At 35.4% G+C, this 17,423-nt stretch overlaps 1 protein-coding gene across 3 annotated transcripts in view; it reads left to right on the top strand.

Moving 5' to 3' along the window:
- Window positions 1–17,423, top strand: part of GABRA4 (gamma-aminobutyric acid type A receptor subunit alpha4) — a 76,164-nt gene that overhangs the window by 16,937 nt on the left and 41,804 nt on the right. For all 3 annotated transcript variants that reach the window (XM_019665775.1, XM_019665776.1, XM_019665777.1), the window contains 5 exons: window positions 785–1,005; window positions 1,179–1,261; window positions 3,832–3,975; window positions 5,382–5,534; window positions 11,614–11,873. In XM_019665775.1, the coding sequence (XP_019521320.1) occupies window positions 785–1,005; window positions 1,179–1,261; window positions 3,832–3,975; window positions 5,382–5,534; window positions 11,614–11,873 (861 nt within the window). The remainder of the gene's footprint in view (window positions 1–784; window positions 1,006–1,178; window positions 1,262–3,831; window positions 3,976–5,381; window positions 5,535–11,613; window positions 11,874–17,423) is intronic.

The raw sequence follows: 17,423 nt of genomic DNA, 5'->3' as shown, positions 1-17,423 counted from the left end.
AGTCTCTATACCACAGCCTCGAATGTAGTATTTTTTTTTCCTTAAAATTTATTGAAGACGAGAAAATTAGAGAGTGTAATTAGTTTTGGTACGAAACTTTATATTGTAGTCATCATTGCATTTAGTATTCCATGTTGGCTCAATTGCTCACTTCCCATCACCATCCGCCCCTTCTCTCCTTTGCTCTCTCTCATGTTTAAAGAACTTAGAACACCAACTACTGGTCAGGCTTAATTCATCCATTCAGTTGTGCTCTCTAATATTAAATATGTTTCATTTCAAGGTCCAATAACCCACTTTACTTTTTTCCTTGACTCTGGGCTCCTAGGGTAATTTTAATAAAGTTTATGAACATGAAGTTTATTTTTCCACATATTTTACTTTGTCTTAAAGAGAGGCTTACAATTTTATGACTCTTTATGCAGTGATATTTGCTATACATTAACTAATTTTGCTACCTGGTCTAAAGTAAAGTACAACTGTGATTACCTGGTGCTGGCAGTTTTATTAAATTATAGTAATTATTTTTGAATGATTGCTATGTATGATAATTTATTTGCCTAATAAATGTAGAAGATGAAAGTATCCAGATGGACATGCTTTAATTGCTGAAAATCTTTTTTTTTCTGTTCACTTAAGAAAATTTCTGCTCCTATTAATTTAGTTTTTATTTGGGGTCGTCCTTTTCTTATGAGTGGGAAACAGGCTAGAGTTTAATGCATTTTTCTGCATATTTACATGTAGTCATCTGTGATTTGAGTATGTCACAAACTAATTTCCTTAGGAATACACAATGGATGTGTTCTTCAGACAGACATGGATTGACAAAAGACTGAAATATGATGGCCCCATTGAAATTTTGAGATTGAACAATATGATGGTAACAAAAGTATGGACCCCTGATACTTTCTTCAGGAATGGAAAGAAATCTGTCTCACATAATATGACAGCTCCAAATAAGCTTTTTAGAATTATGAGAAATGGCACTATTTTATACACAATGAGGTAGTCATTTTTTTCTTTTTCCTTCTTCCCTTTTAATTTCCTTCATCCCTCCCTCCCTCCCTTCCTTCCTTCCTTCCTTCCTTCCTTCCTTCCTTCCTTCCTTCCTTCCTTCGTGGGTCTATAAATTTATTTTTAGAGAAAGAGTTGATTCTAATTGTATTTTTCTGTCACAGACTTACCATAAGTGCAGAGTGTCCCATGAGATTGGTGGATTTCCCCATGGATGGTCATGCGTGTCCTTTGAAATTTGGGAGTTGTAAGTTACAATAAAAATGTTAGAATTTATGATTATCTCATGTAAGCTGATATTTACATATGTGCATGTTTTTCCATAATTCAACATTAAATCATTGTCCATGACAATAATGGTCCAAAATTTCACTTTTAGGAGACTGTTTATTATCTAATATATTTAAACAAAGAAGTAAAAATAACACTGTTTTTCTAAAAAACCCAAAACCTATTTCTACAGATTGCCTAGGTAGGCTGACTCTTAAAGAATAGATTGGTGGTCAGAGGTGAAACTTAAGGACCTCTGAACTCCATGTGTTGGTGGTGTAACATAGCAAGTATAAATTATTTTGTTTTGTTTAATTTTTGTAATTTAGCAAAGTCTTTTATGGCAGACTTGAAAAAAGGCCCAAGAAGGTTCAGGGCTTCTTGACATGAGATAGGTTAGAATAATATAAGCAGCACTGTTAGTTTCAAAGTGGCTGAAGTATGACAAAAGCACAGTAGGAGGTGTGGTTCAATGTGTAGACAGAGCCAGGTAATAGTACCTCGTAGAGCACATTAAGGAGTTTGGATTCTATTCTAAATGCTATAGGAAGCCTTTGGAAAGTTTTAGGATGTGGTATTCTTGGCCTGACATTTCACAGTTTCACTTCAGCTTTTCTATGGAGAATGGATTGTAGAACGGCTAGAGTAGAAGCAGAGAAGAGTTGGGGGCTATTGTTTTGGTAAAATCAAAGATGGCGGTGGCTTAGACTGGAACGGTGCTGGAGGAGAAAGTGTGAGATCAGTGTGTTTGGGATGGTTTGTGGAGGTGACGGCAAGAGGATGAAATGAATTGGTAGGAAAGAATATGGAGCTGCTTTCCCCTAAACTCCCTTCAACGAGATGGCAGCAAAATTTGATTGCCTTTTCTAATGCCTGCCTCAAATATTTGATTTAATCAGAATCTACCAAAAATAGATGCTGGCTTTTACTATTGCTTCGGATTCTTAGTCGCACTGATTGTGAAACTGTTGCCTGGTGTTATCATTGCTCATTGCTTAACTTAATGAAAATCAGCAGTCACCATTCTTTTTATAACCCCTAGTGAGCACAATATTCAGTGGGCTGAGTTGAAGTTAAAGAGAGTCGTTTGCTCCCTGACCAGTGACTTAATGAGAGAAGATAAAAACAGAAAAATACATAGAAAAAAATGATCTCACCGGGGCCAAAATTAAAATCCATTTATCCTGTAATAATTTAAATTTCCCCCAGATAGTTCTTATCTAGTTTACCTTTCCCACCCATCCCCCTCTAGTTCTCATAGAAAGCACTCTTTAGAGTGGCTTGAACATAGTTGGTGCTCAATCAGGGCTGGTACAAAATAAAGAAATCACTCCTTGGAAGTTGATGTTTTGGGGTTGGGAATTAAAGAGAGGCACATCTTTTGATCACCTTCACCTATTTTGCCCACTCCCACCCCCAGCCTCAAATATTGAATCATTAAGAAAAAAATTATTCTTGCAATGTAGGCTAGCCAAGAGAGGAATACCTGATTTAAAATATCATGGTCAGAACATAGTATTCAGGGGCTTTAAATGTATGACTAAACATGAGTATACTTCAGGAGATCAATGTTGACACGTGACTGTATACTACTAAGTGACAACACAAGCCTCACTGTTTGTTTTGCAAAGTGATTTGTAAGGATTATCTGCCTTTAGTAGAATTAAACAATCCCACCGAGGACTTACTGTACTCTAGCATTTTTAGGAAGGTTTGTGGAGGGTGGTACAGTTTTTCTTGGTTCTTTGGAGCTAATTTGTGTGTGAGCCAAGCTATCTGTTCTGGGTAGACTGGTAAGCAAGCAGCTGGTCTCCATTTGCATTAAACATGGAATAAGAGAAAAGAAGTTTAAGTTGCTGCTGGGAAGGATTTGTTGAAGGTGAAAGGGAAAATGTTCTGATTGTAAGAGTTTAAAGGTAGTGGAACTGGTATAATTACATTCCCTGGGGAGCTTTACAAACAGCATCGTTGGTTGTCACTGCGATGATTCCCAAACAGTATGGGTATTTCCCAAAGGCAGAGTCTGGAATAGGTTACTCCAGGAGAGCTCGCCCATCAGTGGGATTTGGTTTTGTTTTTGTTGATGTATTATTATAGGTAGCATTTGGTATGTTTCTAATAGGCAGAGCTGCCTATTAGAGGATGAAAGAAGTCATTATCGGTCAAGCACTGGAAGGGAGTTGGGATGGAAAGAACTAACAGTATCACAGTTGGTTGTTTTTTTTGGGGGGGGCGTTATTATTTCTGTGTTTCAACTGCTTATCCTGTTTGTATGGAAACATAGTCAAGTGCATTGATGCATACATAGCATTTTAGTTACTTTAATTTCAGTCCCTCTTCCTCCAACTCTTTGGCATAAAAACAAGAAATATGCAAGGCTGTTTAATCTCTACAGTTTTCTGAATGGAACATGTTTAAATAAATTATAATGATTATTATTTTCATGTATTCCATCTTACTTGAACATGTGTAACATTCTTAAGTGTTGACCATCGATGATAACCAAAAGGAGCACTGACTCTAACCACATTCTGTGCTCTTGTTCAGATGCTTATCCGAAGAGTGAGATGATTTATACCTGGACCAAAGGTCCTGAGAAATCAGTAGAAGTTCCAAAGGAGTCCTCCAGCTTAGTTCAATATGACTTGGTTGGGCAAACCGTATCAAGTGAAACTATCAAATCCATTACGGGTGAGATGTTTAACAATTACATTCAATATATTACTTGGCATTAGCTATTTCATGGTAATATTGAGTGTTTTCAGGGGACAATAAAAAGATTCTAGAAATAGTTGATGCATAAATCATAGTTCAGATTTTTTAAATTTATCATCTTATTTTTAGTTTAAAGTAAATTCTGAGTTGATGAAATGTGAATTGATTTTCTTATTCAGAAACAAAAGTCTGTAATCAAATATATTAAAATTATTTTCAACAGATTCTGACACAGGAAGTCTGACCACTAATTTTTGGAAACTGGATTTCCCTCTTTTTTTGATGCTTTCTCCCAATTTTTTTTCTTGCCCCATTTTGTTGTGCCACCCTCTCCCTCTTTTCAAAGTAAAATCAAAATATAAAGCTCAATTACAAAATATATTAAGGGTATACACTAAAGCTGTCATAGGAGTAGATGGATGATTATTATTGACAATTCTTGGTCTATATTTGCTTTTGGAGTGTGAATGGCAGGATCATTGGATATAGTTTTTATCATATTTAATGGGAAAATTTGGCTGATTATTGCTTATTCTAAAACTATTCCTTACATACACATATTTCCATGGAGAAATATTTTTTGAAAATATTCATTTTCTAGCCTGCAAGTGAGATTGCAAACAAGTGAGATTTGAGGCTTCTGAATCTTGGGTTTATAATATGAGAATAAGAGTACTGCTTCCTAAGTAGCTCTCTTAATATGTTCCTGTTAAATGTAACATTAAAAATACTTACCAACAGTTACCAGAAATCTTGTGGTTTGTTTTCCTATTAGCTTCTTAGGTTTTAATCTAAATGCCAATAAAACATGCTTGAACTCAGGGATGTTATATATGTCTCTTTTTATTTGTCTTCATATATATAACATTTAGAAATATAGCTCTTTCCTAAAATTCAGGCAGTAAGGCAGCCTCTCCCTAAGTATATGTGTATATATAATGTTTATCTGTGTATTTCAATTTTTTTCTAAAATTAAGCTTTGTGTGTGTGTGTGTGTGTGTGTGTGTGTTTTGATTTTTCTAGTGATTTTCTATTAAAGTTAGGTCTAAAATTCTCTCAAAAGATGCTGAAAATGAAGGAAAAGTGCTTCCACAGCACTAGAGCTTTGAAATAGAGAAAACACTGTAAGAATTTCTTTAAAGCTATAGCTTAATTTATTAAATTGCTTAATTACTACATAGAACAAATGTATTATTCTATAATGATATTCAATATCATTTCTCCCCTGGTTAGGAACTACATATTTCTCGATGTTTGTTTGCTATGCACAACAGATAACTCTTTGCCTAGAATGCTTTTTGTTAGTCTGAAATATGATTATGAAGCCATTGGATAATTGGTGGTAGAACCAATAACACGTTTTCCTCATGCTTTATTTGTAGGTGAATATATTGTTATGACAGTTTACTTCCACCTCAGACGGAAGATGGGTTATTTTATGATTCAGACGTACATCCCATGCATTATGACAGTGATTCTTTCACAAGTTTCATTCTGGATAAATAAGGAATCAGTTCCAGCTAGGACCGTATTTGGTAATTGCAATTCATTTCTTGGGTATTTTTGTTCATGTTACATTTTGTTCATGATTTCATGGGAATAGCTCTCAGATCTTATTTCTAAGAAAATATTAAACAGTAATATATCAGGCTGTGCTGAGTAAAGAATCATATAAGCTTTCATTTTTATCTAGCCAACACAAAGTAATAAGGCTTGAGGGGATATGGGCAGTTCATCCCTTCCTTGGAGGCCCCATCAGATTTCCCTTATTGAGGCCAGGCTGATAAAGACCAAGCATGAATCTGGATATAATTTTACTTCTGGTGGTATTCTTGGGCTCCTAGCTTAATGCTGTATAACTAAATTAAAGTCATATCTAGGTGTTAAAATGAAATGCACTGGGAGCTTAAAATAAAACAAATAAAAGTCATGACTGAATGAATATGAAAGCCTTAGAATAATTTGCCTTTTAATAAAGAGGAGCAAAATGCAAATGGTTTAAATGCATTGAGTTGGAAGGTATTATATGCTTAGTTTATTAGCTCATTATTATATCCTAGCTACATTTCTTTTCTGAACACCATTTTTTTTTCTTTTTGTTTTTATAGTGGCTTTCTATGTATCACATTTTAAACTATATGTGTAGTCCAGAACACATGGATTTTAAACTTTTATAGCTGTTAAGTAAGTCTTTTAGGTATCAGCCATGCTTTTAAATAATAAAATTAGTTATAATGATATTTACTTAATATATTTCTCCATTCATTTTCTGTTGATTGTGAATAGCAAAAGCATTCACTAGTAGGATAAGAAGGAAAAGGATCAGAATTGCTCAGGAATGGAAGTACACTCCTTACAGGAGATGCCAATCTCCCTCTGCTTTTTCTGCCTTGTAGGGTCAGAACCATGGTACAATAGTCCTCATAGCACAGAGCTGAAGGGATGCTGGTGAGAAGAAACGGGGGGGAGTGGAAGCTTCTCATCCCACTTCCCTATCCTTTTAGAGAACTGATGATAAGGGTGTCTTAGTGTCTTCAGTGGACTTGAATGTGGGGATATTTTCCATAGGACCTCACCCGACTCCCCACCCCGCCTTTTACTCTTAGAGAAGATATTGGAATCCTACTGGTGAAACTTCCAGAAGGATCAATGCTGGGGGGTTGCGGGGTGCAGAGTGTGACCTCAGGAAGGCAGTGAGTATGTATAATGGCACAAATTACTTCACAGAGTTGTGAGAGTTCAATTAAAAAATAACTGCATGTTGCAAGTATTGCATACATTTTAACTTTTAAAAATAGTTGTGAAAGAGAGAAAACAACAAATCTAAGTTTCGGACTACAGTAGGTTGGGGGTTGAAACTGGAATCTGCAACTTATTTTCTCCAACCATAAAACTGTGAGGATACATCTCTTCTTCATAGACTGCTGAGAATTCAGATTTATATGCAGCGCTCATTATAGGAGCACTTAGGACTTGTTAGCTAGTCTTTCTCATACTTCTCTATGTAGGGGAGATTTATTTTGTTCTGACTTGACTTCCTTGATTTTTAATTGTTTTTAAAGAAAACATGGTTCTATTGTGTAATACCAGGCACTCTGCTAAGTTCGTGATGCTGATTAGCTCCTTTAGTGCTCACACTAACCTCGGGTGTTCACACATCATGTTCAGAAGCAGCCTGAACAGGCAGGAAGTGTCTGCTGAGGCTGAGCACCAGATTCCCTTAATTTTTCCTAGTACAAATAATACAAATATTTCAGGAACTATCATCATTGAAAATAAAATCACTTGTACACATATTATCATCTTTTTTCTATGGTCCTAAAGAACTTCTAACACAGAAAACACTGGCCCATCATTGGTGCCTCTGAAGAAAAGGCAATAGTGTAATAGGGCAGACTCGGGAGCCAGGCAGCCTGAGTTCTAACCCCAAGGTCTACCACTTATTAGCCGTGAACCTTCAATGAGTGACTTCTTCCTGCTTCCTCATGTGTTAAAACAGGATGAAATCCTCACGATTGCCAGGAGGATTAAATGAGTTAATTTGGATAAAGCACTTGGAACAATGCCTACCACACAGTAAATGCTATTTAAGTGTCTTTTATTATTATGGTGTCCACGCTGCCATCTACCTCATTTGGGGATCACTACTTGATACTATAATGTAAATGTCCTCTGTATTTTATTGTTATTGTGATTGCATGATAAGCTTTGAAGGCTTTCTTGCTTGACTACAAACTGGTAGCCGCTATTCTGTTTCACATGTACCCAAATAATAGAAATGTCCAGTGCTATGGGGAGGGATAGTATTGATGACAGCTGAACCCACCCAACGTTCCTATCCAGATAAGGAAATTAAGTAGCATATAGTAAGGATACTGATACTATTACTAATGATAAAATTTGCCATTGGCTGATAGGGGTCATCTTATTTATTCCTCACAATAATTAAATGAGGTAGGCATTATTAATGTGTATGGATAAGGAAAATGACTCAAAGTGATTAAGAAACTTGTATAAAGTCACATACTTTAAAGTGATGGACCCAAGACAATTTCTAACTTTGGGAACTCTGCCATTTCTACTCTGCCATTCTGCCTTCATAGGGGGTATGAACATGTGGAGGCTTGTGGAAGACTCCAGAGCTGCTGAGTGAGAGTGAATATGTGCTGAAGATAATTTGTGGGTAGCTTTTTCCATTTGAAATGTGACTTTGCCTCTGTCTTGTGCTCATATGCCAAGATATTGGCTTTGATCGACCAGGTAAATTGTGCCCAATAATTAAGCCTTCAAAGACCTGAGATATGTCAAAATGGTAATAATTAGACTGTTCAATGAGGCTGTAGGATAGTGTTTTCCTAAGGAAGTTACATTTTAAGTATTTGAGGGGCATTAGCAATCTATTTCATGTGAGGTTTAGGTAAAATTTAATTTTTTAAAAAATTATAAAAAATGTAATTATTTTTCCTAATTCTCATTTTCCTCTTCACTCAAGAAGAGAATTTTCTGAGTCAGGTATTCACTAGAGATCCTACAAAAACAAAAACAAAAACAAATAAACAAAAAAAATTCAGCATAAATATGGGAAGTATCGTGAGCTAAATTCTCTCCAAAGGCTTTCTATCTCCAAAGTTGTATGCCTCTAAGTTTTGTAATTATTCCCGTATAGTAAAACAGTCAACCTGAGTAAATGCCAGCTGGCATGGCATATCTAAATCATTACTTGTTCATTTTCTAAGAGTGGGCAGCCAAAATTTTACTCTTGTGTACAGTCTTAGCCTATTCTTACATGTCCTCTCCCAGCTCCTGGGCCAGCATATTCAGCATTCTAAAAACAGGGGCTGGCATCAAAATTTGAATGTGTCAAAAATATTCTATGGTTATTGAAATGTTTTCAAGGGTAGATGCCAGCTAAGCCATTTACAGCAGATGCACTGTCTTCCTAGATGCAGAGGAAGCGTGGCTTCTTGTTTGAAGGGTTGGCTTCTGTTTGCAATTCTGTTGGTATTTATTTAACCAAATACTCTACCTAAAAACAGGTGGAATAAGCCCATTCCTGTCATGCTAGGAGTTTTTTCAAATTTGAACTCCAGGCAGAGATAACTTTTTAATGTCTAAAAATATGGTCACTTCAAACTCTTAACCAGCTGTTTATAATGATTACTTTCCTAATTTTGCCGACAGTCATAAAATATGAACCATAATACCTGGCAGGATACTTCATACACTTTAAAACAAGTTGACTCTAAACAATGAAAGAGAAATGGAAAGTGGCCACATATCCAGTATTTTCTGTATTGATGTCCATAGCATCATTTAATGTCTTCATGATCCTGGTGATGGACCCCCCCTTAAGAATCAAAAAGTAATATTTGGATTCATGGCTCAATAATTACATTGATATTCTGCTTACTCAACATTAATAAGGTAATTTCTTCATATGGCAGCAGGAAAGATGAAGAGCCCTACTTCTGGTCCTCAGGAAAATCGTTCTATTATAAAAAAAATGTCCAAAGCAACACGGGGAATCCTAAGTTGCTTATATTTGAGTTTGAGTTTCCTTGTTGGTTATTACATTATGTTCTCTGTAGAATTTTCTGAGTTCTGAGTAGTAGTCTTATTTAGTTTGTTCATATTTTATTTCCAAGTACTTTCAGTATAGTTTCTATGTTATTGGAAACAATATACCTAACACAGTTGTAGAACATTTTTGAATACTTAATAGGCCATTAAACTTAAATTATTATGAATAAGAAGAAAAACTGATTTATTTTCAAACTTTGTAGCTAAAATTTTTCAAAATTAATTTAGGGTTTATTCAATACATCTTACAGCATGGAAATGTTACCATTTTTCTGAGATTTAAAATGGAGGCCTTAAAGTTGTTAAGTCTTTTTCTGAAACAAAGTCTACTAAATTCACAATATCACATATTCATAGATATTTAGGTATCTATATGTTTGGCCAAATAAACACATTTTAAAATCTATTTTTATACTACTAAATTGCTAACTCTATCAGAAACTTTTTTTAAAAAAAAACAGGAATACAACCAAATTTTCATATTTCTTTCTCTGTATAGTTTATGGAATGTTTTTAAAAGATCTATAGCTCATACACTGTGCAGTTGCTCTAATTTTTCATGTTCTAAACATTGACAATTCAGAAGGGACTGGAGAGAAAATGGATTGGTGAGGAGTTGAAAAAAAATGAGTTTTTATTTACTGTGCATTTATCATGTGCCTGGCACTATGTAATATATTATGGTAAATCCGGAAACAATGTTAATCATGTCTGCCCTCACAGAGGCTATATACCTAATCAAGTTATGGAAACAAGGCTTGCATACATGGAACAATTAGGAAACAATACAAGGCAGAATATAATTAAATGCCAAGCTGAGGAGATAATACGATTTGTCCCTAAATTAAAATATTGTTTTTCCTTTATTGTTGCATGCAGCTCACTATCTCTTCAGTTTAGCATGTATTGTTTGTCTTTCACTTAGGAATTGGCATGGATTGGAATAGAAAGTTACATGCCTCCATCATCATCATCATCATCACCATCATCATCATCATCATCATCATCATCATCATCATTGGCGATCTATAGAATGAGTTTAAATGGATATAGTAAATCCCAACAGAAATTTCCAAGCTTAACTAGATAACATGGATTAGATATATAGATAGGCAAAGATGCAGAAAGGGACAACTATACAAATATTAGCATCCTTAAATAACTCATTTCTCTATAGTTCTAGTGGCAAGTGGAATTTTTCCATCGAGAATGGGAACTAATCTTTTTCCAGGCTGAGGAGAAGGCTTACCTGGAGGTGATATTCTTCAGAAACCTATTGATGGAAGAGAAGTACCCCTAGTCTTGCTGCAAATACTTTCCTCCCAACCATAAATGGATGGGTGGTAGATGTCTAATATGTTTAAAGCCAAATTGTTGTACAAATCTATTTTTCAGGAATATGCCTATAGTACTTTATATAAATTAAGGTCTTCTACAACTAGTAAATTTATTATTTTAATGCAGTAGGTAATAGTCAGCGAAAGATTTATAATTTGTGCTTTTTCTGGTAGTGATTCTCAATAGCCGTGGGCCATGTTTATCCCAGAAATTCTGATAATCTAATTTTCAGTGCTGCCAATTTCCCAGTCCTGGTTGAGAATCATTGGTTCAATAAGTAGCACTTGCTGTTAGGTGTGTGTATGTGTTGAGTTTCTCAGGTGTGTTGGCTCAGATGCCAGTAACAACCCAGTGTATGCTAGTGCCTAACATACTTATAACCTTTCTCGCAAACCCATATGTAGTTAGGTATCAAATGAAGCCCAGTGCATTTTTATAACTTAATCCAATTCACATTGAGCCAGCAACAGAAGAGCCATGTTTAAACCATGTCTGTCTCACTCCAAGGGCTGTGCTAATTTCATGGAACCATTAGGATTAGAATCTTCCATCAAAGATGGTTTGGTTTGAGTTATTATGAACTTCGCTACCCCCACCTTACCATAGCCCTAGGGTTTTTTGTTTTGTTTTGCTTTGTTTTGTTTTGCATGGAAGTAATGGTAAAGTATTTTGTCTCTTTGCTCTTTTGCTTTGAAGGAATAACCACAGTCCTCACCATGACGACACTGAGCATCAGCGCACGGCATTCTTTGCCCAAAGTGTCCTATGCTACGGCCATGGATTGGTTCATAGCTGTCTGCTTTGCTTTTGTGTTTTCCGCCCTGATTGAGTTTGCTGCTGTCAACTATTTTACCAATATTCAAATGGAAAAAGCCAAAAGGAAGACATCAAAAGCCCTCCAGGAATTGCCAGCTGCCCCCGTGCTGAGAGAAAAGCATCCTGAAGCACCTCTGCAGGTATTTGACTTAATCTTCTTCAATTTAAGATTTCAGTTCCTTGATCAAATTTGCATTGCCAGGGGAAAAACTGCGAACTTGAAAATCCCAATGACAATTTGTGAGTCATTTAAAAATCCAGAAAAATTTGAAAGTATAATCATAATTTTAAACTTTAAAACTGTGGTGAATGGCTTAAAAATTAAACGGCTTTGGATGAGCCAGATGGAGTTGGTTGTTGGGAAGTTCTTTTCAGATTTGAAAATTTTTGACAGAAAGGGGCAAAATCTTATGCATACCGTTAGGAGGAACCTGTGGACACCTTTGAATGGGTTTGAGTAGTGTTCATTGAACAAGGTAAAGCAGTGGGTTCTTAACGTGGCCTCACATTAGAACTACCGTATGGGGCTGGATGGGGCCTGTGCCCTTGTATTAAAGAAGAAAATAAAACCAATACACAAGAAGACCCACAGTTGTAGTTGATGTACATCTAAGACTGAGAATTCGTGTTCTAAAGGGACAGATCTGAAAGGATGTGAAAGCCTAATAAGAGCTACTGTAGTTTACACTGGACACTTAAATGGTTCTTTGATTTAGTGATTCTGTGATTGAAAAAAATAATAAATGAGATTTTTCTATGGGTTCCAGTTGTACAAAAAGAGCAAAATAATCATGAAAATGAGACTGCTCTCTCTCCCTCTTTCTCATTCTCACTCTAGTCAGCTCCTTTCTTGAATCAACAAAGTGTCTGGTCAGTTATACACAGCCTTATTGTTGTCACACGGCAGTCCAAAACTCCTTTGGTCTGCATGTGCCCAAATCAAAGTGTATATGAATAATCAAGTTTATTCTCCATAGGTGATAACTCATTTCCTTACTGACTCATCTTTTCTTTCTTTTTTTCACTCATTTAAAAAGTGTACATTCAATACTAACTATGTGACAGATTCTGTCTATGGTCTGACAATCAACAATATACACCCCCATCCCGGACAAAATATTCTACTCTGTGGAGCTTATGTTTAACTATGTAGGTAGGACAAGGAAAAGGAGACAGATAATTTTTAAAGACATAAATAAGAAGATTCTCGGCGTGTTAGATGGTGTGACAGTGTTACGACAATGCTGAAGCAGCAAAGGGGATCCAGGAAGTGCAGGGCAGCGTGAGAGGGATGGGACTCCAAGCAAAATACAGGTGGTCAAGGAAGTCCTCCCAGAGAAGATGGCAGTTGAGCAAATGAGGTTAGGTGTTCACCCTGGCAGGGATTAACAATTTCGGGTCCTACAGTTTTAGCTCTCCTCCTGCATGGCTCTGGGCTCTGGTTCTCCTAGAATGGCATATGAACAGGTAGGAAAATTGTGGCTTTTCCATTAAGGAAGTTTGTATAGTTTACATTTTCCTCTAAAGGAATCCTTTTCATCAAGATTTGCACAATTATTAGAATGGATTTTGTATACTATTTTCAGTTAAAAACTGATCTGCAGTTTAATTTTCTTTCCCATTCCCCATTGGTAGCCTTCTTAGCCTCCTCTGTCTTTTATTGTTTTACTTGCTTTGCTTTGCCGTACTGTGACCTTGGTACATGTCGAAGAAGTCTATATACTGTTCATTTAAAAATATATCAAGTCTTGGATTTATTTATTTATTTCTGTTTTCTAATTTGTGATTTATTTTAATTTCACTTCTGTGTAGGTTAATTTTTTAACTCATTTTTTTACCTCCTTGAGGTAATTCTTACTAATTTATTTTCACTGTTTCTTATTTAATAATAAAATTTCCTTTATTGTAATGAGATTTCCTTTGCATATATAACTTTGCCCATAACTTATAGCTTTTGAAATATGATATTATATAATTACTTGCTAAGTATTCTGCAACTATATTGCTGATTTTCTCTATAAGCTAAGAATTATTTGGAAGATAATACTAAAATTTCCAAATGAGACTTTGTTTTTTTATTTAACTTCACTGTTTATTTTTGATTGTATCAAATTGTGTTCAGAAATGTTGCTTGTACAGATTTCAATGTTATTGACATTTTTATTATGCCCTGAGTTATGGTGAAAGCTTATAAATGTTTAATGGCAATTTGAAAGGAGTTGATTTTTAGGTACTAAATCAATTTTACTTAAAACAATATTAATCAGTCACCTCTTTTCTTAATCTTTAAAATATCAAAAATGATATGAAAAATTCTCTCATTAATATTATGAGATTGTGTTAATTTGTTTTGCATTTTCACTATTTTTGTTGAATATGCTTTGATGCAATGATAGTCAACATGTAAAGATTTCTGACTGCTCCAATTCTATAGCAATCTATGCATTTAACCATAAAATAACCCTTTTTTGTCCCAAAAAATGCCTTTTCCCTTTAATTCTATTTGATCTGGTTATAATATTTTTTTAATATTATTTTTGAATATCAAATTTTGTGATACATTTTTATTGCTAAATTTTCATTAGTCTTTTATCAAGTACTGTGAAAGCTGTATGTTATACATCACTAGTGGTTAACTTTAAGCTTTAAAACAATATATTTCTACTTATGATTTTCTAATGATGTTGAAATTATAGAATATACTGACTCTCCCATGTAGCTTTTAACTCGCTCCCAACCTAGGATTTCTCACGTTTAAGGATTCTGGATGTAGAGACATTTTTTTTTGTGTACAGTGAGTTACTGTAGTTCTTTTTCCGTTTTTGGAAAGTGATGAGATTCCTTGCACTAGTGTTACAGTGGAATAGTACATATACTTGAAAGAACCACTTAATCAGAATAAAACTATTCTGCAGAATTTCCAAAGGTGGGAAGAGAACCAATATTCTTCTCTTTGCTCCTTGAAATATATCTCTTGACTGCAGCAATCGCTGTCACTGGTAAATGCTCGTGTGAGGAGATCCAATTGGCAAAGTCTACTCTGATTCAGTAACTCACGTAGGCAGCATGGGCTGTGTGCTGTGTGCAAATGGCATACTCGAGATCAAGAAGATGAAATTTGTTTGTGAAGGGCATAGAGTCATAGCATTTAAGGATTGGAAGAAACTTTCTCATAAATGTAGTCAAATATGCATCATTTGCTTTATGCCTTCTACAGTGTGTAACTGTATGTGTGTTGTGTGATAACTTAGATCTCCACAGCAGTCTACTTGAAGAATGTCTCAGTACTGAAGACCATGATTAATGGGTTGGCCTACCCATCCTCCTGACTCCAGATTGAGGCCAGAGCACAGTTGGCTTTAGAGTGTCAGTTGTCATTGAATGGCTTCAATATCAAGTTTACCATTGAAGGTTGAGGACACATTAAAATTAAGGGAGGGCTGGCCGAGTGGCGCATTGGTTAAGAGTTGGCTTGAGACGCCAGCTTTGAGCATCAGGGCCCCGGTTCGGATATCACATTAGGGCCAGTGACACTGCGCTCTACAGCTAAGATGGTGAACAACAGCTCGAACTGGAGCTGGGCTGCCGTGAGTTGCCGGCAATGGCATAGGCTGCGGTGGGGCTGGCCAGCAACTGGCATGAGCTTTTGTGAGCTGCCATGAGCTGCTGTGAGTGGCCATCCAATGGCCAGTGAGTGACTGCCTCAGCTGGGAAGAGCGCAATGATAATACCAACATGGGCCAGTGAAGCGACATCCTCCACAGCTAGATTGAGAGCAAGAGGACAGCAACTTGTTTGTTCCCCTTCCCCAATTCCCCAATGCTGTTACCCTCCCCCAATTTCCCAATAAAATCTAGAAAATAAAAATAAAAATAAAAATAAAGGAGAGAGAGAAGAGAAAGAAAGATAGATAAGAAAATCAAGAAGGGGAAAGTGTGTTAAGAGCAAAATTTTAAAACATGTTACTGGAAAGAAATACAAGAATCTTATAAAGTTTGGCGTTTCATGAGAGATTTTAATCAGGCAGGTGAAGTTTGCTTATTCACATATGTGTTCCAACTTGTATGGCTATTTACTTATTTGACTGATGCTTCCATTTAAAAAAATGTGTTTAAGCTCCTCTTTTGGAATTGCCTTCAGAGTCTACACAACATGTGGTAATTGGATCGTCCTTTGGGCAAGTTCACTAGTGGTTTATTCATTGTTTCCATATGTTACCTGTGGACTGTTAATGGCCTGGCAGAGGTTTGTAGTGACCGTGTCTATTTTTTGGGAATTGAAAAGCTTATGGTTTATGCAATATTCATGAAGGAAGAAGAAAAGGCTGAATCTAAGAGCAGCTATGGGCAACTTGAGTATGTCTTTGGGCATCTCAGGAGGCAGAGCAGCTGTTCTGTTTTGCCTTAGCATTACCTTAATTCTCCCTTTGACTCTGTCTATCCTTCTAGTATTAGAGTTGAGGTCCATTCTTGTGGTTCTATCCTTCCATACACTTACTGCTTCTTAGAGTAGCTGCTCTCTCACTGTTGCAGGTGATTTGGACTAATAGGATGTTTTAGAAAATAAATAAGTAAAGAATAAAAAGGGACAATTTCATAATAAAATCACTTCAAAAAATCATTTGAAAATATATCCTATAGTTTTTGTTCAGTAAGAAAGTATGCATTAATGTATGCATATTATTATTATATCCTGTGAAAAAATCCAATGATATAATCATATAATAACTAATATTACTTGAGCTCTTAAATTGTGTAAGGTACTATGAAGTATTCATTACATGTATTACTTCATTTCATGCTCACAGTAACTATTTTATAGATGATGAAACTGAAGCTTGCAGTTAAGTGAGGTATTCAAGAAATGGTAAACCCAATATTTAAATTAATTCAGCTGTGTCTGAGTGCAGAGTTTATTCTCTTAAAATGTATTTTATAGCATTTATTATGTCTATGAGGAATAGACATTAGAATATATACATAATGATTAACCTACCAGTCTTTTGTTCATATTTCTGTGAATAACAATAACAATAACAATAACAAAATATTCTGAATGTTTCATATGTGCCAATAATAACTTTTACAGATATTGTAAATATAATTTAACCCTAAAATCTTATTAAATATGTTATATTTTTATCCATGTTTTAACTAGTAAGGGTATTGATAATAAGAGATCAAGTAGTCTGCCCAATGTCACCTATATGGTAAGTGGCAGGGCCAAACCAGCAAATCCTATTCTTTTAAGTCTCAAGCCTTAATGAATGATTAAAGATTTTGGGTGAGAGAAATGGAAGTTGAGATGAATGGTGCTGGGATCATTCACTAGGATAGAGAAGAGAAATGAAGCATGTTTAATGACAAAGCTAATTAGTTCAAGTTTGGATAGGTGAAAATTTCCATATTAGGACATTTTTTCCTATCCCATGATAATAATGACTTTATTTTTTCAAACTACAGGTGCATACTTTACTGCTTACCTTTCCTTTCCCATCTACCTAATTTCTATTTCACTTTAACTATTCTTCATGGACTTTTCAGTTTTAAAGGGTTCATAGAGTCTTACAATGATATTTCTAAAATTTAAGAGCTATTGGCTCTGCTTAGAGTTTTTAAGAAAAAGGCAATATAAAAGAAGAATATATAAATAATTCAAGATACACTTTGGATTTCATAATTCAAGAGCAC

The sequence above is a fragment of the Hipposideros armiger genome, unplaced genomic scaffold (assembly GCF_001890085.2).
Source record: "Hipposideros armiger isolate ML-2016 unplaced genomic scaffold, ASM189008v1 scaffold_452, whole genome shotgun sequence".
Taxonomy (NCBI): domain Eukaryota; kingdom Metazoa; phylum Chordata; class Mammalia; order Chiroptera; family Hipposideridae; genus Hipposideros; species Hipposideros armiger.
Note: the sequence above shows the minus strand (reverse complement) of the source record. Positions and strands in the feature narration are given on the sequence as shown.